We start from the raw sequence: 23,225 nt of genomic DNA on the forward strand, positions 1-23,225 counted from the left end.
TTGGATCACAGCAATTAAATTTTGGCTCCATTTACATTTCAGATGTAATTCCAATAGTCTAATTGCTCACATGCTAACTGAATCACAATCTTCTGAGTGGATGTCCTACATAGGGAAAAAAAATTCTGTAATTGGGTTCAGTTTGGACGTCCTTGTGTACCTTTCTGAGAGGTGTGTTTTTGCTTTAATCAAGCAAAGACTTATTGATATTGAGATGCAAGCACTTAGAAGTCTTGCCTCTGGTAGATGTTCCCCTTTGTGGTGGGGGATGTCTACTAATGGTGTTTTGGCTGGGTACTTCTCTATCTTGACTATTTCTGAGCATCGGAGGGCATTTATGTTAGCTCGTTTTAAGGTTCTTCCCTCTGTACGGGAGGTTTAAAAAAATGCCATACTCCTCTAGGCTTTGTTCTTGCGGTCTGGGGGAGATAGAAAGTACTGAACATGTTCTCCTATTTTACTGTGATATTCGTGCCATATAACTAGAACCTCTGCTACAAATTCGCAAGGGTCAATCTGATGTTTGCAAGACGGTTTTTTTACTATCTTCCCATAACTCTGAGATCACTGATTTGGTGGCTAAATTTCTATGTTGTGCCATTAAGAGGAGAGGAATGTTTCAACTCCAGCAATGAAGGTTGTACCCTTTATCCCTTGATGATCTTTGTTTTGTTGTGATGCCAATAAAGGTAGCTGATGTTGAGGATGAGTTTTCTGGCATCCCCTGGGATGATTGTGGTGCTACCCTCCTCAGGGAGTTGGAATTTGATGGGCTTAGAAGGGTGTAACTCTGCTTAGGAAGCCATCGTAGGTGAGGAAAAGAGATACTGCAAAACTTTTCTAGATTGTACGATTTATTGTTTTTAATGCTTAATACATCATTTCCTTTTGCACATTTTTGGCTGAGATTATGAGTTTTAATAACTCTCAACTCCCAAATGGCTGAAATCTATGGGTCTTGCTATTCTTCCCACCCCTAGATATGACCTTCTTAAGCATTCCTCTTTAGTAACATTCCACTATTAAATACTTTCTTTTATTAGTAGTATTATGAATGATTAGTATTTGTTTCTCTAGCAAATTTATTCTTTTGGAAGAAAACTCGGACAAGGCAGCTTTGGAGTGGTGATTGAAGTAACTCACAGAGAAACGGGTATAAAGTGGGCCATCAAGAAAGTAAACCGGGAAAAGGTAGGCATTATTTCTGGCAGATAAATGCCTTCTTCATGCAGGCAATAATAATCTTATTTAAGAACATAAGAGACGCCAATGATGGATCAGGCCAAAGGTCCATCCAGTCCAACACTCTGTGTCACACAGTGGCCAGAAATACCAGGTGCCATCAGGAGGTCCACCAGTGGGGCCAGGACATTAGAAGCCCTCCCACTGCAGACCCCCCCCCAAGCACATTTAATACACATTTAATACATATTGAAACCCCTGTAATACATATTGAAACCCCTGTAATAGCATAGAGTCTAGTAACACTTTAAAGATTAGTGGATTTATTGCAGCAGAAGCTTTTGTGAACCAGAGGGCATTTCATCAGATGCATGGAGTGTTACATTCAGCTGGCAGATATGCACACATAAGCTACAAACAGGTGAGAGGAGAGGCCGATTACAAGGAGAGGCCTAAAGGCCCAGTTTGAACCACTACATATGAAATTGGACTGTGCTGATGACATAGTCCTGGAGTGCTAGCATACCTGCTGTTCCCCATCCCCTTCACCACTGTACTCACACACTTACTGGTCACAACTGTTGTGGTAGTCAGGATATTTGAGGCAGTACACATGGTAGATAAAGGGGGCCAGGCACAGACCCTTGCAGTGGTCCTTGGTGGGGGCTGAGATGCCAACTCCTCTGCCCGTATGGGTTGCCTTCTCCTAACAATCCCCCAATGGGGCAGCAGAGTCTCTCTTTGGTGTCTGTGTCTTTTGATGGAATACCTATAATGGTTCTGAGCAGAGCAGTGTTAGGTAAATGCAACTGCAATTCTTGTTCCCTCCCTTGGACATTTGTGGTAAGCAAGCCCCTTCTATGGTGCTAAGTGCCTTTTCGATGCAGCTCCAACCCCCAGAGTGCGAACCTCAGTACTCCAAGTATGCTTCGCGTGGGTCAAAGAGGTATAGCTTCATGCCATGTGCCTTATCATCCAAGCGACATATGTCCTGTCGAGAGTTTCTATAAGGCACGGGGAAGGGCTGTGATTGTCTTCTATGGAGTCATGTGACTGGCCGCAGGCTTCGCCACCATCCTAACCTGTGCCAGTGCTTAGGGCCAGGGAAGGAGGCACGTTTCCCCCCTTGCTCTGTGGGCAATGCCGTGGTTTTTGCTGGTGTTGGGGTATGTATCCTGGGCTGAAAGGGATTTAAGAGCCAACTAAATTCTGCACTGCACTCCCTGCTCAGTCTAGAAACTCACAGACCCGACCTTACATTTCGTGTAGTGGCTTGGCACTTGGGGAGGGGCTGTGGCTCAGAGGAAGAGCATCTGCTTTGCATCAAGAAGGTACCAGATTCCATCCCCAGCATCTTTGCTTAAGCCAGTTTGGTGTAGTGGTGAAGTGCGCGGACTCTAATCTGGGAGAACTGGGTTTGATTCCCCACTCCTCCACTTGCACCTGGCGGGACGACCTTGGGCAAGCCATAACTCTGGCACAGCTGTTCTTGAAAAAGAGCAGTTTCTGTCAAGAGCTCTCTCAGCCCCACCTACCTCACAGGGTGTCTGTTGTGGGGAGGGGAAGGGAAAGGAGTTTGTAAGCCGCTCTGAGACACCTTTGGGTAGTGAAGGGCGGGGTATAAATCCAATCTCTTCTCCTCTTCTCCTTCTTCTTAAAAGGACCAGGCAGTAGGTGATGTGAAAGACCTCTGCCTGAGACCCTGGAGTGCCACTGCCATTCTGAATAGATGATACTGACCTTGGTGGACCAGTGGGCTGATTCAGTATAACGCAGCTTCATATATACTCGCAGGGTTCTTTTTGTAGCAGGAACTCCTTTGCATATTAGGCGACACACCCCTAATGTAGCCAATCCTCCAAGAGCTTACAGAGCTCTTCTTACAGGGGCTACTGTAAACTCTTGGAGGATTGGCTACATTAGGGGTGTGTCACCTAATATGCAAAGGAGTTCCTGCTATAAAAAGAGCCCTGTTCCCTCTTCATGTGTGTGTGACAAAAAGAGGTGATAAACAAGGCTCCGTTGTGTCTTTCAAGTGGCACAGTGGTATTTTTAAAAAAATTCTGTTTAGCAACAAACTGTAGAATTAATGTAATGTGTGTTTCATGCTGATTAAGGCTGGAAGTTCTGCTGTAAAACTGCTTGAACGAGAAGTAAGCATCCTGAAAAGAGTAAATCATGAACATATAATACATCTTGAAGAAGTGTTTGAGACACCTAAGGTAAGTTTTTATAAATTCAACCTCTTCTTGATACAAGGTTCTTTCACACAAAGATGATTCCATGTGGTGTTATCATTGCATTTGCAGCAGCAACAGAGCATCTGCATTGGGGGGGGGAGATTCTCTGTGTTTACCTAGGTGCACCTTATCCCAATCCCTGTTACATAAGGGAGTTAACCTAGCTTAACACCCCCTGCTCCTCCTGCTGACTATAATGTCATGCAGGCATTGCATCCCTCAGTAGAGAGAGGCATACTGTTATCTCTGTACAGTTGTGGTATATCATGTTTGATGGAATTGTGTGCTGTACAAGCCCCACCTCCATCCCAGACTGCCATGTGAACAGCCTTGTTTACCTTGGCCATTGCCTACTCAATGCAGGCTGGTTTACAGGAGCCAGTTTGGTGTCGTGGTTAAACACAAAATGCTCTACATCTTACAACAGCACTACAGATCAGATTAGAATTTCAACAGCCAATCCATATGCAAAAGAACCTCCTCAGGAAAGCTCCTCCATTAGCATGTCACAGCCTGGGAAACTCCTACAAGATAATGACTCAGCCCTACCCCACCTTCCTGAGTAGATATAAATTACCTGCCTACCATTTTTCTTCTCACCTTGACACAGAGAGTACTCCATCTTTCTGTGTTATACCTCTCAGGATGCCAGTCACAGCTGATGGTGAAATGTCAGGTACTACAACGCCAAGACCACAGCCATACAGCCCGGAGAATCTACAACAACTAATGAACTCTGGCCGTGAAGGCCTTCAACAACATATCTGTAACTTCATTTAAACATTCTATATATCCTACTGAATATATTCTAAATACGGTATATTTTATAAAGAAAACTGAATCTGATGCTCATTAAAATTCTAGGTCAGTATTTAAAATTTAGATAGATAGTGGGCATCACACAGCCTGCCCAAGGAGCTAGTACTTTGTAGATTCTTAGGCACTGATAAGGAAGAAGAATAAAAAGACTATGCTGAATAGTCAAGTAGAGATCTACTTTAGAAAGGGACCCAGGCTATGCTTCTTTATAAACAGCCGAGGAGGCACAGGTGCAATTAGGAAGCCCGCCTGACTCACCTCCATGGGTGGTTCAGCGAAGGGAGCGGCTCCGCAGAGACTTAGCCACCCGCTGTCAGGATGCACACTGGCAGGGAAGGCAAGCGCCAAGTCCTATTAGCAGGAGCACTGCCGCCGCCACGGGAAGCCCAGCCAGAGGCCTATATAATTCCCACTCAGCATTGGGCTCTCATGGAAGCAGCGAATCGCCTCCGTGCATGCCTTGCATCCACCTTCGCCTCCTGTCCTCGGACCCCCACTCTGGCTTGGATTCCTGGCTCCCTGACCCCTGCTTTGGACGACCCCTCTTTTGGACCCACGATATGACTCTCGCTCTGACTCTCCTGGCAATGACCTCGGACCGGATTTGACTTCTGCCTCTCATCCCAAGGCCAGGCCGTGACATGGGCCAACATTCACTGGGAACTTCTCACTCGTGAGAATTCCTCCTTTAGGGCCTTTGGAATAGTCTAATTACTTGGAGGAGAGATCCACAGATATCAGCAGTACTTCCACATGACTTTTGTGTCAAGAGTTTTGCATATGTTGTTATGACAACTAACAAAATAACATATAAATAATGAATTGTTATAGGCAAGAACTCTACAAGTATATTGTGATATTAAAACTAATTGTACTAACATTTTTACTAACAGTGAAAAGTTCTTCTCTTGGGGTTTTAGTTTAGTGTGGTTTGCTTTCCTTTATCCTTAGTGGTAGTCCCTTCCCTAATATTCCTTTGTAGTTTTTGTAATATTTGAAAAATAAAAAAATATCCCTCCGGGGATTTAAAAAAAGAAGAAGAGAGTTTTGCATATGTTCAGAGATGTACATCAAAACTGTCAGTGTGCAGGAAGCCTCATTCATTTCTATGGAGAAACCCAGTCTATTTGCATATGAACGAGATACTGTTGGTAATTATATATTTGTAGCTTGGAGCTCATATGCCCATAAGAAACCTCTAAGTTTGGTGAATGTCTACAGAATCTGGTTGTAATTTAGTGTGAAATCAGCCTTAGCTTTTTGAAGGCCAACTAATAACCAATATACATTTTACTTTTTATATTTTAGACATTATTAGTAAAGATGACAGTTTGCTTATCAAAAGCATAGATGGTGGAATATACGAAATATTATTCTATCTTTATAAAAAGTTACATACCAAATGCTCTTAAAATTTGAAGTAGTTGTAAATTAAAAGTAACGATTAATGTTTTAATATGCACATAAAAGAAATATATTCTCTCCTCAATTAATGTCAGCGCATGTACCTTGTAATGGAGCTGTGTGAGGATGGAGAACTTAAAGAGATTCTTCACAGAAAAGGTCAATTTACAGAGAACGAAACAAGGCACATAATTCAGAGTCTTGCATCAGCAATAGCATACCTTCACAGAAGAGGTAAGGCCGTTTACCCTGTATTGCATTTAGCTTAGTAGTCATCACAGTTTTTTTATATATCTGCTATTTGTTGCACTCCTGAAGATATAAACATCTTTTTTCAGGTAGTCTTGCTCCTTTAATCACGAAACAAGAGTATTCCTCAGCATATATACTCATATTTGCACTCAATATTCAATGGGGCTTACTCCTTGGAAAGTTTTCTTTCTGCATGTTGTTGTTCAGTTGCACAGTCGAGTCCAACTCTTTGCGACCCCATGGACCAGATCACGCCAGGCCTTCCGGTCTTCCGCCGCCCTCTGAAGTTTGCTCAACTTCATGTTCGTTGCATCGATGACACTGTCTAACCATCTCATCCTTTGCCGTCCCCATCTTCTTTGACCTTCAATCTTTCCCAGCATCAGGGTCTTTCTGCATAGCCCCATAGATATTTTCTTTCTCAGTTAATATAGCAATGTTTACTCATCTGTGATCGTGATCCCTGTCTGTTGTAAAAATGTTTACTTCTTATTTCTTTCTCCATGCAATAAGGCTCTGTAGATATTGTCTCTTTTGGGTGCTGATGTTCAGCTTTTTTCTGCCCAGAATGGTCATAAAAACAGACTACATGGAACTGTATGTGTTGTTCTTCTGAATGCAGCAAAAATTTGAACTTTTTTTTGCTTATGTACTCATTTTACAAATTGGTGCTTTTAAAGCAAACCATGTGACAAGTCACATTAGGTAACACCATGAAATCTATGTATTCTTTTATATTTTTGTCAGCAGTATGGATCCAAGTCTGATCTGGTTTAGAATTTACAGACAATTTCTATAAAAGAAAGAATACAGCATCAGTTTCGTACATTAGAGTAGAATGAAATGCACTGAAAGTGTAGTTCATAAATTACTCCGTCAAAAGACTTTAAAACATTTCTGTCAGAATATTTTCAATGCAATTGATAAATAACACTTTACTTTTTGTTCTCCATTTTGACAGATATTGTTCATAGAGATCTGAAGCTGGAAAACATTTTAGTTAAAAGCAGTGATGTTGATGAAGAAAACGAAATGAAATTGAATATAAAGGTAAGTCCAGAAACTGCAACACTTTCAAGCCGTACTTTGGGGGTGGAGGGTGGGTTTAGACTCAGATCTCAAAATCATCTCCTAGTAAATGCCTATTACCTTTTGAACTGAGGCACTAAGTGGTATAATCAAACCAAAAAGAAAAGATCTGAGGCAGGAGTAACTGACAATAATGTAGGAGTTAAGTGCCATTGGTGACTCTTCTTGCTGAGTGAAGAGTAGTATAGGTCATTTTAAAAGATTTCTAAAAAGTAGATCTTATTCTACTTATACTGCTGGATATAGTTGCAAGACATTAGCAACAGTAAGCCAAGAGGAACGGTAACTATTGAATTATTCATACGGCTGGTTTAATTAAAAAGTTTTAGTAATTTTGAAAAACCTGTGTCTGTATCCCTGATTTTAACATATTAGTTATATTCTGCTTTGTAGACTTCGGATATTAGAACTATTTAATAACTAAACACATTTAATATACCAAATACTTATTTTCATTTATTTGTATGGAAATAATTGGCCTTTCACAGTTGATCAGTTATATATTATATCATCTTTCTTACCATTTTTCTAGGGGTTACTATGTGAGTTCTCTGTAATGTGCATACTGACAGAATTAAAAATCTGTTGTATGATTTTCTACACTAGATAAAACAGTATACTGTGTGCAGGGGTCATTTAGTAGAAAAAGAGGTGCAGGAGCTCATTAGCATAACTTATTTGCATATGCCACACCCCCTGACATCACCGGAAGTGTGTCAGAAGGCAACACCCATCATTCAGGCTCCACTGGACTGTTTTGGGTTGCTAGCTATGGGGGGGCGGGAAACGTGCAGATCTGTCCTTGCAGAGGAGGGAGAGCTTGTACCTGAATAAAACTTGGTCTTTCTCCCTCTGAGAGGAGGACATCTTGCTGGGTGTTTCCCACCCTATCCTTAGGGAGGCAGGAACAAAACTTCACTTCCTGTCCTCTCGGTAGGACACGCCCACCAGTCAGTTTAGTTCCTGCCTCGATAGGGAGAGCAGCACATCGTTGGAACTCGTGCCTTCTAGCTTTATACTTTCACCTTCTTAATTCAATTCTTTGTTAATAAAATGTATTTTATCTCAACTTGCATAGGTCAGGATTCAAAGTTTGGTGGCCATTTCATACATGCCTTCCACCAGACTTTTCTCTCTTTTCTCTCTATGTGCTTGCAGATGCACAGAGAAAGTTATTGTTGAATCTGGCAGTATATGTTCTCAGAATGGGTTTGGTGATTTCAGAAATTGGCACCATAGTCACAGGAATTGTTTCTGAACATAGCTACATGCTATTATATTATATCATATCATATCATATCATATCATATTAAATGTTAGAGAGCTACTGTGCTGTAGTTACACATGCTGAGGATTTCAACACAAACATGATTGCCAGACAAGCTTATTTTAATCAGACTTCCTTGATTCCATGTGAGGCAGGCTTCTTATTGGATTGCGTCAGTGTTTTTGTTAAAACGTCGTAGCACCATGCCAAGCGGCTAAGTGCCTGAGCAGTACCCTCGTGTGCAACAGGGCAGGCTGTGCCTTGGCAATAAGTAACAAATAGCAAACTTGCTCAAATCGTCTCAGTCACCAGAGATGAAGCATGTATTGCTTGCAGCTCATCCTCTTTGCGCCTGCACAGCTGGATACATCCTTTAAATGGACCAACTTTGGATACACTTGTGTGGTTCCCCCCCCCACCTACACTGTCAGTGCTTCCAATTAATGAAGTGACTGCCGGATTAGCTAGGGTCATGGACAAATGCTGAAACCGTGCAGTAAATCTAAATAGGAAGTCTTCACTCAAAAATCTCAATTCCCCCCCTTTAACTAGAGGTGGTAGCAGATGGGAGGGCAGCAGTTGGAAGGGAAAGTTCTATTTTACAAACAGATATAACTGAATTCATGCAGAGCATCTGAAAGCTTGGGAGGTGATTAGAAATCCCCCCTCCCCATTGTGATCAGTGAGTAGGATATGAGTCAAACTTGCAGGCGGTTGAGCATCACTTGTTCTAGGAAATGGACTTTTGTACTTTCACTGGAAGACTGGACTTTGAATCATGGCCTAGCTATGAAGCGCATTTGGTAACTTTGGCTGACTAGTCACTAAACATCTTACGTGCCTCACAGGGCGATTGTCACAAATGCTTATCTCCCACTGGTTCAGTTCACAGCCCTTCCAAAGAGTTGCAGCCAGTATCAGGAGGTCAACAAATTGTTCACTCGGGTTCAAACAATTCACATATATGTGACATGCAAGAAGTGCTGATTGTGCATGCGTGTTCTCGTACTGCTTTCCCAGAGCTTCTCATCCGTCTGCCATCATCGGCTTCTCTCCTCTTTTGCTGTTCACCACCATTATCAAATATACAAAATATAAATATTTCAGTTAGCGACATACAGTTACGAAGTGTTTTCTTCTGTCTCTTATGCCTGCTTGGCTTCCTGTTTGCTAATAACAAAGGCACAGGCAGGTGAAATGTTGAGAGCTAGAACAATTTGCATATATGTATTCTTTCACTGCCTCATGAGAAATGTAGGCTTTTTTTTTTTACACACACAGTTCATAGTCTGCCAAATTCTTATTATTTGAAACTTGTACCAATAGCAAAAGAGGTGTTTGGGGGCCGCGTGGCTTGTATAATTTATGTATTATGGGAAATATAGCTATTTGTTGTGGAGAGAGCTAGCATTCCCTAAGGAATGTGGCTCTTTGTCCTGTGTCATGACAACAAATTCTTCTGATTGTTTTCAACACATAATGCAGCTTATTTGCCAAGGCATGGGCTGTCAATGAACCTGAAGCATACAAGCCAACTTACACAGGAAAGTGTGTAGAAGTAGCTACATAGATAGCTAAAAGGATGAATGCTGCAAATTGTACAAGTGCAAAATTGATCAATGTGGCATCTGATTTGAACTTCAAGCAAAACAGCAAAGCAATCTGATGAGGGGTTCGAAATGCAAATAAATAAGCAATTACATTACTTGTAAAGTCTGCAGCATATATAGGTCCAGTGTACACTTGGAAAATGGAAACACATTCCTGTTTCTCAACTACTTTATTTCCTGATTGTGTTCTGGCTTCTGTCTCTAATGCTTAGTACTTTCCAGCTAGAATCGACTACTTCCCATTTGATTTGTTCACGGATGACCTCATAATAACCCTAATATAACATAATTAAAATATATGCCTTTTTATTTAGCAGCTTTGATTCAGACTGTATACCAGGCTATAAAGCAGTGTATGCTTAGCTGTTAGTTCAAACCTCATAAAAAGCTTTCTACCGTTATGTATGCTCAAATGCTGATGCAGTTTGCAAAGTAAGAATTAAAAGTTATTTAAAAACTAGACTATGAATATGTATGGGAGGATAGGTGTAGAGCTTTCTCTGCTTAAGGTGCACTGTTATATGAGACCATTTGAGAAATCTAGTCAAGTTCTGTTAGCTCTCACTAAAGTGGTTTTGCTATGAAAAGTGAACTCTTAAGTGCTGCAACTACATATGAGTAGGGAATTTTCAAGACAGCTGAGTTCTGTTTTCTGCAGGTGACTGATTTTGGTTTAGCGGTACAAAAGGTGGGTGGAAGTGAAAGTATGTTTCAGTCTACCTGTGGGACTCCTATCTACATGGGTAAGTCAAGTACTTCATGTGATATATTCCTATTAAGTGTCACTGCTTGAAAAATGGTTTTAGTGCTGAACTAAGTTAGTTTCCTAGCTCACAGTGAGTCAAATGTTGATGTTCATGTATTTAGGCTCATATACAGCCACGGTGGCTCAAGTGGTTAAGACGCTGAACTGCAGGCTGTGGAAGGTCAGTAGTTCAGCAGTTCGAGACCCGGGTGCTGCATGATGAAGTGACAGCTCCTGCCAACCTAGCAGTTCGAAAGCAAGAAATTGCAAGTAGATAAATAGGTACCACTTTGGTGGGAAGGTAACAGCGTTCCGTGCACCTTGGTGTTTAGTCATGCCGGCCACATGACCACGGAAACGTCTTCGGACAGCGCTGGCTCTTCGGTTTTGAAACGGAGATGAGCACCGCAACCCTAGAGTCGGATTCGACTGGCTTTCGAGCAAGGGAACCTTTACCTTTACCTTTTTACAGTCTACTAGTCTTGGCAAGTGCCTGTATATGACTCAGTGTTTCAGAATTTGAAATAAATGCTGTAATGAACAGTTTTGAAATAACTTTGCCAATGTAGGGCTTCTTAAAGCTTCAATCAGCAGCTGAATAATTTATTTTGTACGTCAAAAAAGTTCTTTCCTTCCAATTCACCCTGCCCCACTCCAAATCATGGAAATTCGCCTTAAATGGGCCCTAAATATTTCTGTTAAACAAACAACAGGAAAACTGGGTTAAGTTAGATGTACTGCTAGCAAAAGAACAAGCGAGCTTTAGAGAAAGGAGGAGTACCCCAATCAGTGATTGATGTTGGACCATTTGGTTTCCTAATATATTTCTGGACACCCCCCCAAAAAAAAAAACACCCAACCACCCCTATATAATTTATCCAGGCCTTTGTTCAGTCTTTAATTTTGGCTAATCAAGGTAATTTGTAGTTTATATTATCTGATGCAGACAGTAGTTTTTTCTGCTTGGTAAATATTATACACTGGTACAAATATGAGGGTGAGGATTGGCTTGAAAGGTGAATTTGACTAATCCTGTTTTGAATTCAAGGGGTGTTCCCAAAGCTGACAATCAGCACATGTTTTGTTCTGTCACAGAATTGTATGTAGCTTCCAGTGTATTTTACATCATAAAGCTCCGAGTTCCAGTATATGCAGATGATATGTTCCTGACATATTAGGCACAGATGGGACATACAAATTATTCAAAGGCCAAAGCTGTCATCTTTGGGAAGTGACCTTATTGTTCTTAAACAGACTCTGGGTGACCAAAACACTGAGCAGGTTAACTCCTTCGAATGTCTAGGATCCATTTTTCAGAAGACTGCTCATAATTTCTTAGCCAGTAGAATATGAGCTGCAAGACGCTTGTAGGCCTTCCTACATAACCTCCTACATATGAACCTCCATAAAGATCTTTAAGGCAAAAATCATGAAAGGTTATAGGAGAAATGTGGTGTCCATGGTAATATGGCCCAAATTAAACTTGCACAGAGCAGTTTTCTGTTAATGTGTATGGTTCATTCTTCTTGTACTCCAGCATTCTCATTGAGGGCAAGATCTAGGGTTGCCAGGTCTGGGTTGGAAAATGCCTGGAGACTTTGGGGGTGGAGCCAGGAGAGGGCGGGGTTTGGGGAGGGGAGGGGCCTCAGCATGATACAAGGCCATAGAGTCCACCCTTCAAAGCGGCCATTTTCTCCAGGGGAGCTGATCTCTGTCAGCTGGAGATCAGTTGTAAAAGCAGGAGATCCCCAGGCCCCACCTGGAGGCTGGTAACCCTAGGGCAGACATTGGTGTCAGTTATTGCTGGAATTCATAAATGTATTATTAATTATTGCTTTAAACTATTAAGTATGCCAAAAAGGAAATCTCTCCTCCCATAAATATTTGGTACATTGACAGTGCAATCCTATCTGAAGTTACTCTAGTCTGATGGGCTTAGAGTAGAGTTACTCTGTATAGGATTGCACTGTAAAGGTAGGGCCGTATGTATCCTTGAAGAACAGTAAGTTACATTTATTACAATAGGATTGTCATCTAACTAAACAGGCATAGGACTAAAGTGCTAATTTAAAAACAAAAACAAAACAGAACCTGGGATGGTGTCCATTGTTTTATCAGGATCCAAAACTATTGAACCATTAATTAAAATTTGAATTGAAGATGTGGCTTCGTATCAGGATGTTGGAGTTCTTCAAGCATCTTTATTTTTTCCTTGCTTGTATTTTTTCAAATCCAGACATGGGATGGGCAGTTGTTTCTGTGATCTGACAAGCTGTAAATTGCACAGAGCATTTACAGCACTTTTGTTTTAAACTTTGCCTACTGTGGTCCTTGAAGGGAGATATACTAAAATCTCATATGAACACAGAGATTGCATTTGTGGCACACTAGCAATAAAAGATAAAGTTTGAGTTTTCAATTACTCTGTTTCTAGGTTTTTTTTTAAATCTGACCTGCTAACAAGAATAGCATTTCCAGATGATATAGCCAAAATTGAACAACCAAGACAAGTATATTTACATATAAATGGCTATCTTTGCAATAGCTACCAGAAAAACTAGAGAAGATTTATGAAACGGAATGCTAATATGGTATAATTAGAATACTGGTCTTAGACAGAAGTCACACATGCATTATAAAGTACAGGCAGGTTAAAATGCAATTGTAAATCAGACTTCCCGCATGGCATTAGTTGTACTGAAAACACACATCAGGAATCTGTTACTGGTATATTTAGAACTGACTTTCTATTTTTCACATTATTTATTTAAAACATCTTTATGCCACCTTTCCACTGGAGCAGGGTCCCCAATGTTAGCCGAATTGCTTTCTTTACAGTAACTGGCAATTTATAAATGGGTCCTTGCCAACTATACCAAGGTCCTGTTCCCACCAAGGGTTACCAGTAAAGGAGTTCGAGGCTGTTGTAGTTAAAATCAATGTCTTTTACTTAAGAAAATATATCACATACAAACAATACTGATGCACTCACACATTCAATCCAGTTCCTTAGAAATACAATATTAAAATAAGCACGGTTGCATTAGCAGGTGGGGGTGATGATGGGTGATACTTATCTGTCTTCGCAGCTTGGTTGTTCCAATGTAGAATGGATGGGATGAAATAGAAATCTAAGGGAATTCACACATGACTAGAACCAGCCAGAACGTGTGGGTCTCTTGACTGCAGATCAAGAGATCAAAGCAGAGGCAAGGGTTGGGGATAGCAAGTGGGACTCAAGGGGGAGTATAAAGCAGACAGGGGTTGTTGCGGGGGTTGCTAGCTAGGAAGGGCCAGGTGAATGGTCCTTACCTTTTATAGTGGATCCATTAGGTGGGAGGTAACTGTTCCAACCTGTGGACCCACCTACCTGTTAGTCCGTCCCAAAAACAATCCTATTGGTTGCCTATAGGAGTGGGAGGTTACCAAAAGGAGTGGCCAATATTGTAATCTAAAACCTTACTCAAAGAATGGCATCTGGGCAGGTGTGAAAACCTTGGCATCAGGATCTCCATTGAAGTGGTGATAAAAGCTGGCCATTCCATTGTAAACCAAATGTCCATTTGGCAGGAAATACCAAAGCAGGAACAAAGCAGTGATGGGTAGTACGTGATTACAACTATTTCTGCAATGGGGGGTGTTTCTTCTCAAAGCTGTTGTTTCTTACTGCTCACAATAATGGAGGTGTGTGCTTCTTCACCAAGGCTGGTAACTGTGTAGCTGAAACCTTATTCACGTGTAAGGCTTGTGCAGGCACCTTCTATGTGTAGTATCACAACAGGTGACTTGAAATGTACAGTTCTTTGAGCCTATATGTGTGTGTGCACAGACCATTGTGTGTAGCAATAAATATAGTCCATAAAGCAAATATCAAGTTCATTCTCTAACACCAAGGTGGCAAACATGAAAACGTGAAAACATTTGAACAATCAAAAACAGTATTTTAAATAGTAAAATAATCCAATAAAAACTCATAAACATAAAACACCAGAACCAGGGAGGAGGCCAATAACTGTTACTGGGTGTATGCCAAACGGTAAAACAATAACAACCTTCACCTGCTGGGAGAAGACACCCATAGAGGGAGATAGACAAATCTCCCTGGAGAGGGAGTTCCAAAGTTTTGGTGCCATGACCAAGAAAGTCCTTTCTCAGGTTGCCATCCATCTAGCCTCAGATGGCAGGGGCAACTGAAGCAGGGCTGCAAAGATGACCAGAGTAAATGGGTAGGTTCCTATGGGAGAAGGCAATCCTTGACATAAGCTGTCCCCAAGCCATATAGGGCTTTGAAGGTCAAGACCAGGCCCGTAGCTAACATGGGGCCCACGGGGCCCAGAGGCCCGCTGCTTTTGTGGGCCCCTCCCCCGATCCCCAGATCCCCCTCCCTCCCTCCACCCCCCTCACCCTGATCGAACTGAGCCGGCATCTCTCCATTTGAGCTGAGTCTCTTTAGGACCCAGCAGCAACCAGTGGTTGACTGAGTCACATACACATTGGTTGGATTGCAGCAGTTAGCTCCACCTGTTGGATTTTCTGCTCCAGGCTCCTCGGCTCAGGGAAGGAGTGAGTGAGGAGTAATGCCAATAAAGGTCTGTGTATGAGTGAGTGAGTGAGGAAGCTTGATCCCCGCTCTCCTTTTTTTTTAAACACGGCAGCCTTTCTAGACCTTTTAGTGTCTATTAACATTCTGACTCACCTCAGAGGAAGGCTCTAGTGGGGGCTGTGTGGGTGCACGCCAGGCAGACCCCCCCTTGCCCTGGAGCCTTTGATGTAATTAGCCAGTGGGCCCCCTCCCCCCAAAATCCCTAGCTATGGGGCTATTCAATATCATCATCTTGAATTGTGCACAGAAACAAATTGGAAGCTAGTGTAGGTGGGCCAAGATTGGAGAGATATGATCCCTATGACCCACTACAAGTCAGCACTCTGGCCACAACATTCTGTACGAACTGTAGCGTCCAGACAGTTTTAAGGGCAACCCCACAGTATGCATTAGTAAAGGTAAAGGTTCCGTTGCTCTAGGGTTGCGGTGCTCATCTCTGTTTCAAAGCTGAAGAGCCAGCGCTGTCCAAAGACGTTTCCGTAGTCATGTGGCCGGCATGACTAAACACCAAGGTGCACGGAATGCTGTTACCTTCCCACTGAAGTGGTACCTATTTATCTACTTGCAATTTCTTGCTTTCGAACTACTAAGTTGGCAGGAGCTGGAACTAGAGACGGGAGCTCACTCTGTCATGCGACAATTCGTGTCTCGAACTGCTGAACTACTGACCTTCCACAGCCTGCAGTTCAGCGTCTTAACCACTTGAGCCACTGCAGCTCCACACAGTATGCATTGCAGTAATCTAATTTAGCTGTTACCAGGACATACACCACAGTGGCAAGGTCTTTCCTACCCAGGAAAGGCTGCAGCTGGCCTGCCAGCCAAAGCTGGTAAAAGGTACCCTGGCCACTGCTGCCACCTGTTTATCCAACAGGAAGCCTAGGTCCAGGAGGACCCTCAAGGTACGAACCTGGCTCCTTTGAGGGGAATACAACCCCAACCAGAACAGGAGGCAACCCATTTCCCGGGTCACATCTTTCCCCTCACTCATAGCACCTCTGTTTTGTCGGGATTAACTTGCAGCTTGTTAGCCCTCGTTCATTCCAAAACCGCCTCTAGGCAGTCCACAGTTTTCACAGCCTCCCTGGGATCTGCTGGCAGCATGAAATAGAGCTCAGTGTCATTTGCATATCGGTCCATATCTCTGGATGACCTTTACCAGTGCCTTTATGTAGGTGTTGAAAAGCATGGGGGACAAGATGGAACCTTGGGGAAATCCTGTAGGCCAGGGGCCAAGGGGCAGAGTAGCAGCCCCGCAGAACAGTGCCTCCCAGTCCCAGTCCCGACAGGTGATTGGGAAGGATACCGTGACTGATAGTATTGAAAGCCACTAGGAAGTCCAGGAGAATCAACAGGGCCACACACCCCTGGCCATCTCCTGGTGCATGTCATCGACCAGGACGACCAAGGCTGCTTCAGTCCCATGACCAAGTCTGAAACGAGAACGGAATGGATTCAAACAATGTACTTCATTTCAGGGCTTTTTTTGTAGAAAAAGCCCAGCAGGAACTCATTAGCATAATAGGCCACACCCAACAGCAGAAACTCATTAGCATATTAGGCCACACCATGTCAGTACAGCTCATTAGCATATTAGGCCACACCCCATGCCTTCCCTTGGCTTGCCCTGGGAAGCCGGCCCTTAAAGGGAAGGGAAGGCAGTTTAAACTGCTTTCTCTTGGCTTGCTCAGACGCCCCGCAGGTGCGGGGAGCCCGGGCAAGCCAGCCCTTGAACAGGCCGGGGAAGGCACGGGGAGGCATTTAAATGCCTCTCTGATATTTCCAAGGGGCCCCCTATCCCACCCACCTCATAGTCACCAGGGGTGGTCGTCGTTCTCCAGGCCTTCCCTCTGTAGCCACGCACGCAGAGGTTTTGGCTGTAGTGGGCGTGGCCAACTCTGAAGCCAGCCGGAACTCTGTTCCTGTGCGTTCCTGCCCCAAAATAGCCCTGCTTCATTTAGGAATTCCTGAAGCTGGCCAGCCACCACACATTCAATCACCTAGCTCACGGATGGTACAGTAGTTATTTACCTCTTCTAGGTCCAGAGTAGATTTCATTAGGAGTGGATGTGCCACTGTGCATTTCTAGGCAGGAGTGAACATCCCTTCTCTCAGGGAGGCATTTACTGTCTCCCGGATGTAGTACACCAGCCCTGCCTCAGCAGATTTAAGCAACCAGGATGGGCAAGGGTCATACAAGCAGGTGGTAGGTCTCTAACTTCCAAGAATCCTGTCCACATCCTCAGGCTGCACAAGCTGAAAGTTATCCCACACAACTGGACAATTCTGCACCCTGGGAACATCTGATCCTGTTGCTGCTAATGTAGAGTACAATCAGATTGGATCTCAGAGATTTTATCTGCTTAGCAAAATGATTGCAGTGGGCTGCAGAGAAGTCCATCTCCTTCTGTTGGCCAGAACCCCTAATAGTTCTGCAGATCTACACTGTACAGATGCAATGGTGGTAGAGAAATATTATTTCTTTGCCACCATCCCTGCCACAGATTAGGCTTTAAAATGAGCTGTAGCCCGTCAGATTTGTCCCAAGACTTTCACCATTGTTACTGTAGCTATCTTGCTGTCTTTTCGCCATCCTCAGACCCTTAGTAAACCAAGGGGCTGCCTGGGCTCTTAGACCTGAGAGGACACCTAGGTGTGATTGTGTCAGTTGCTGGGCTTATTTCCCCATTCCAGAGGTCAACCAGGGCACTGACAGGAGCACCAACCATACCAGCAGGAGAATTCCCTAACGCCACCTGAAAACTTACTGGATCCATCATGCTATGGAGGTGGATCTTCTTAATCAACCCCCTACCCCTGCGGGGTCTTGGTACCCCTGTAAGTCTAAACACCACCAAATAGTCATCTGTCCATGACAAGGAGACTGTCTTCAATCCTCTCACCTTCAGGTCACCTTATTCCTGCCCAGAACAAAACACTGGACCAGGAGTGTGTCCTGTACATGTGTGGGGCCTGTTATTACCTGAGATGGGCCAGTGGTTGTCATGAAGACCAGCCTAGACACCAGCCTAGGGATCCTCAATAGCATGTCTGAGAGCACCTGCACGAAAAACACTGGACCAAGAGTGTGTCCTGTACATGTATGGGGCCTGTTATTACCTGAGATGGGCCACTGGTTGTCATGGAGACCAGCCTAGACACCAGCCTCGGGATCCTCAATAGCATGTCTGAGAGCACCTGCACAAGCTTAGGTAGGGAGACAGTTGGGCGGTGGATTGGGAACAGAATCCTAATCCTGTCTCGCATTCCAAGCAGTAGTACACACTTTCAAACCCAGCAGAGTCCTGGACAGGGTATCAAGCCAGGGGTACATAATCCTGATAGATTACAGCAACACCACTTCCCCAGCCACTAGCCCTGTGCTGATATATCACTGAGTACCCCAGTGCACAGAGGCAAGCAATGGCAAACCACCTCTGAACGTCTCTTACCTTGAAAGCCCCATGGAGTTGCCTTAAGTCACCTACGACTTGATGGCACTTCCCTCCACCACCACCACCACCCCAGAGACATAGTTGGGAGAGGTTAACCCCTCCCCCAGCCAGATCTCAGTGATACATACCAGGTCAGTTCTCTTGTCACATCCAGGGTTTTGAAATTCATCTGGTCCTGGGGTTGTCATGTCTCCCCTGGCCACTGGCAGGGGATGGGGGGGTTGGGTTGCCAGATCCAGATTGGAAAACTCGTGGAGATATGGGGGTGGAGCCTGAGGAGAACAGGACCCTCAGTAGGGTACAGTGCCATACAGTCCGCCCTCCAAAGGATCCATTCTCTCCAGGGGAACTGATCTCTGTAGCCTGGAGATGAGTTGTACTTCCAGGTCCCACCTGGAGTCTGGCATCCCTATCTGGTCTCCATGCTCATCCTGTCCCACATGGAAACACTAACTATGGGTAAATGACAGAAAAACACTTTAAGTGGCATGTTTGAATTTGTTCCTAGATTGGAGAGACCAACATTCAGATTCGTACCCAAGTTTAGGATTAAGTTTAGGAGCCACTACTGTTTCTCCAACTGACCTATGTCACAGGATTGTTATGAAGATAAACAGGGGTAGGGAGAATCATGTCTACTACCTGGAACAGGAGACAAAGGCAGGATAAAATCAAATAATGATAATTCATTTCATAGTTACCAAGAATTTCTAGTTCAAAATTATATATTGTGTGACAATAAAGTTGATAATTGGCTTTTGTATTTTAGCTTACTGGTTTTATAAGTTAATATTGTACTTGTTAAGTTACCCATCTTAGATGCATAATTACAGAGAGCTTATGTTTTTACAGCTAGGAAAACCATACTTAGTTAAAACCACAAAATTATCATCCATACATGATCAAAGTACGGACACATGAACTGTTAAGGGCTGTACATTATTCATCTCAATATCTGCTATTCTTTTTCCTTCAAGGGGGAATAAAGTATATCTCATCATCACATGCTTTGTTTTTAAGCATTTAAAAGAAAATTTTCTGTATTATTAATACTATTTTTTCTGCTTGGTTGGCAGCTCCAGAAGTTATCAGTGCACATGACTATAGCCAACAGTGTGATGTTTGGAGCATCGGTGTCATTATGTATATGCTGTAAGTAGCTTGTAACATTTATATAAAATTTAAATTTCCCTCTGAAGAAAAATAGTTTTCATTAATTTTTTTAAAATCAAAAGTCATTGCTTGGCTCAGGTCTGAATAAGGTAGAATTATCCAGTGTTTAGATTAACTTTGTTGATTTCATAAAATAAATTATTAATCTTTTCTAATACAATTAGAACGCAATCCTAAGCAGATCTATTTAGAAGAAAGTCCTGTTTTATTCACTAGGGGCTTATTCCCAGGAATCCTTATGGACACTTTCAAATGTTTTCAGCATCACAGTCTGTGTGTGTATGGACAGTGTTATAGGGAATACTCTTGACTACTTTGTTGTGGCTTTTTACTATCTACTCATTCTACTGGACAGCTTTACTCTGCCCCCTGAATTGAGTGTATTCATAGATTCTTTTCTGCTTAGTTATTCAATATTTTACTACTTTATTTTTGGTCTAGGCATATGATGTAGCAAACATTTTAATTAAGCAAACAAAATAAACTCTGAAAAGTTGCAAGTGAAATTTTCAAACATCAGGTTTTGGGGTTCATCCCCCCCCCCCCCCAAATTCGAGCTACTGTATCTACTAGTTTCTAGTTAATAATACCACAGTCTTGAATTTAGGCCTTTCAGTAAAGAAAACAAACTGTCAAAATAGCTTGGGACAAATGGTGTGGACACAACTTTGTTTTCCTTTTGCCGCAGTTAGCTTAGGGTGCTGCTCTTGCTTGAGGGAGGCTGAGGAAGGAGAGAAATTATGTCTACAGCCTGGTGAAATGCAATCTGCTCCTCTCCCAATCTGTTCTAGGCTCAGAATGCAACCCTGGACCAAACTCAGCAGGGAAGAGATTATACCTCCTCAAAATTACTGTCTACCCTAGTTCCTCTAAACTGTGCTGGACTTAGAGCAGAGGTTAGCAAGCAACAACAATAGCCTATTTTTGCTCTGACTAAGTGCAAGCAGGGCTATTTTGGGGCAGGAACACACAGGAACGGAGTTCCGGCTGGCTTCAGAGTTGGCCACGCCCACTACAGCCAAAACCTCTGCATGTGCGGCTACAGAGGGAAAGCCTGGAGAGCGACCCCCCCGGCGACTCCAAGACGGGGAGGCCGGGCCCCCCCTGGAAGGATCGGGGAAGCCAAGGGAAGGCATAGGGGTGTGGCCCAATACGCTAATGAGCTGCACGATCAGGGGTGTGGCCTATTATGCTAATGAGTTCCTGCTGGGCTTTTTCTACAAAAAAAGCCCTGATGCAAGTGAGGGAAGAAATGATGTGTACTGTTAGAAGAAGCCTTTTACCACTTAAGTTGATTCGATCAGGGACAGAGGGGAAAAAGTAGGGATGGTGTGTTCTGAACTGTCACCCTCCCCATTCACCCATTTTCACAACCAATGCATTCTAGTTCTTTTGTATGCCATAGTGTAAAGCCTGCCCAGCTTTATTGCGTCTTTTCTTTTTAAAATTTTGCTCATTCATTGTGATATGCGTACTTTTTAATGATGAAGCGGCACCACTTATATGGCTGTAGTTTACAGGATTAATATTGCCACTGAATAAATGATACTTGCACAAGGTATTACAGTTGGCTGTATCATAAATTGGGCTGGAAGAACTGAATGACTTGATGGACCAGTAGAAATTCCAAGCTGTTTCTGCAATCAGAACAGTTCACAGGCCTGGTAAAACAGAGGGCAGTGAATTGTTCTGATTGTAGTCACAGCTCACGATTCCTGATGTTGTATTTTAATATAAATATTACAGATTAGCATTTTATAATCACAATAGTGTTGTGACAGTGTCATCTTATATTGCACATTGTTTACTTGATAATGAAAAATTAAACATAGTCTCTGAGAGTTCACAGAACACAGCTCATATCCTTTTTATCGTTGTCGTTGGAAATGGTATTCAGGAAACTTATAGGAAACTCTCTTAATTTCCATACTATTTTCATAAGCAGCCCATCCCATCATTGTTAGATGGACTCCTGAGTGCTGTTTCTGAGTGAACATTGAATGCCGACATTGATAGCTGATCTTCCTAGTAGTTGTTCAGTATTTGCATGAACCTACTAGCTGCCAGAACACTGGCAATACTGCATGCCTTATCTTAACAAATATATTTCTTTTAAAATATAGTTTTGAATTCCCTAGGAAATCAAAGCTTTGACATTTTACATTAACTCACTTTGCATGTATGTTAAATGTCACATGCTGCCTTTAAGTTAAAGGAGGAATGCCACCATGGTGCTTTTCAGATGTATATTATACATTCCACTACAAAAATTAGGTATCATTCAAATTTCATTTGCGGCCCCCGCAGCAATGGAGAGGGCAGGGGGAGGGTGCCAAAGGCAAGGGGATCCCCATTCCCTGTACTCCAGTAACCCCATTTCTAAACCCAAGGTTTAATAACACATGCACAACCCAGTTTTTGGGAATAAAATTGGCCTCAACTTTATTGGTTACAGCTGTAAGAAGCCTTGGCACAGCATGGAGTACCGGATCCTGGACATCGGCTGACCCACCTGCCTCTCGATGATCCCCCTGCCCACCTAGCCTGCTCGCTTAGGTCGTGGAAACTGTGGGATGACAGGTCACTGGATTCCACAAGAGTGACCTCCCTGAAGTGGTTTCCCCTGTCACCTGAGCATGGGCTGGGTGTTCCTCTTGAAACCTTCACCCCAAGATCCCTTCAGGGGATCCCCATATTCAGGAAAATGGGCGCGCAGGCTGGGTTTTCTGAGAATGAATCCGGCCCCATGCTGATACTGGCTATGATCTGACAAGTAGGATTGCCAAGTGCCATATTCACCCCCAGCGGGGGACTTTGGGGGGCATTCCCGGAGGGGGCGGGGCATCCCTGACATGATTATGTCATGTTGGAGACATCCCCCCACCCACTCGTTCTTCCAGTGCAGCGGCTCCCTGCAGTTAAAGAAGCCCCTTTAACTGCAGGGAGCCGGCGTTTCCGCATGCCCGATCTCAGCGGAGATCGGGTGCGTGGCCCACAGCCACCACTCTCCCTCCTCTCTCTCCAGAGAGAAGGGAGAGGGGTGGCAGTGGGTGTTGGGGCTTGGGCTTCCCCCAGCGCCAAAAAATTAGGGGACCCCTGCTAAACTGGGGTGTGTGTGGCAACCCTAGTGACAAGTAAAAAACCAAAACTAACTGGTGCCTTCCCATGTCGTGGTCTTCCACCAGAATTATTTATTTATTTTCTTAATTTATACCCACTTTTCTCCCCAAGGGGGGCCAAAAGTGGTTTACAACATTCTTTCCTTCTACATTTTATCCTTACATCAGTTCTTTGAGGTGGGTTATGCAGAGAATGTTGGACAGTTGCAAGGTCACTCAGCAAGCTTCCGTGGCAGAGTGGGGGATTTGAACCTGTCCCACCAGAAT

The 23,225-nt window shown here is 43.4% G+C and overlaps 1 protein-coding gene across 1 annotated transcript in view; it reads left to right on the forward strand.

The window, feature by feature from the left end:
* The window catches only part of STK33 (serine/threonine kinase 33), a gene marked incomplete at its 5' end in the record, with an annotated part of 49,722 nt that overhangs the window by 12,732 nt on the left and 13,765 nt on the right, over positions 1-23,225 (forward strand). Inside the window, 6 exons of the mRNA XM_015417462.1 lie at positions 1,078-1,191; positions 3,300-3,404; positions 5,741-5,879; positions 6,859-6,947; positions 10,522-10,606; positions 19,743-19,818. Of these exons, the coding sequence (XP_015272948.1) occupies positions 1,078-1,191; positions 3,300-3,404; positions 5,741-5,879; positions 6,859-6,947; positions 10,522-10,606; positions 19,743-19,818 (608 nt within the window). The remainder of the gene's footprint in view (positions 1-1,077; positions 1,192-3,299; positions 3,405-5,740; positions 5,880-6,858; positions 6,948-10,521; positions 10,607-19,742; positions 19,819-23,225) is intronic.

Source organism: Gekko japonicus, unplaced genomic scaffold, assembly GCF_001447785.1.
Source record: "Gekko japonicus isolate JY-2015 unplaced genomic scaffold, Gekko_japonicus_V1.1 scaffold3415, whole genome shotgun sequence".
NCBI lineage: Eukaryota > Metazoa > Chordata > Lepidosauria > Squamata > Gekkonidae > Gekko > Gekko japonicus.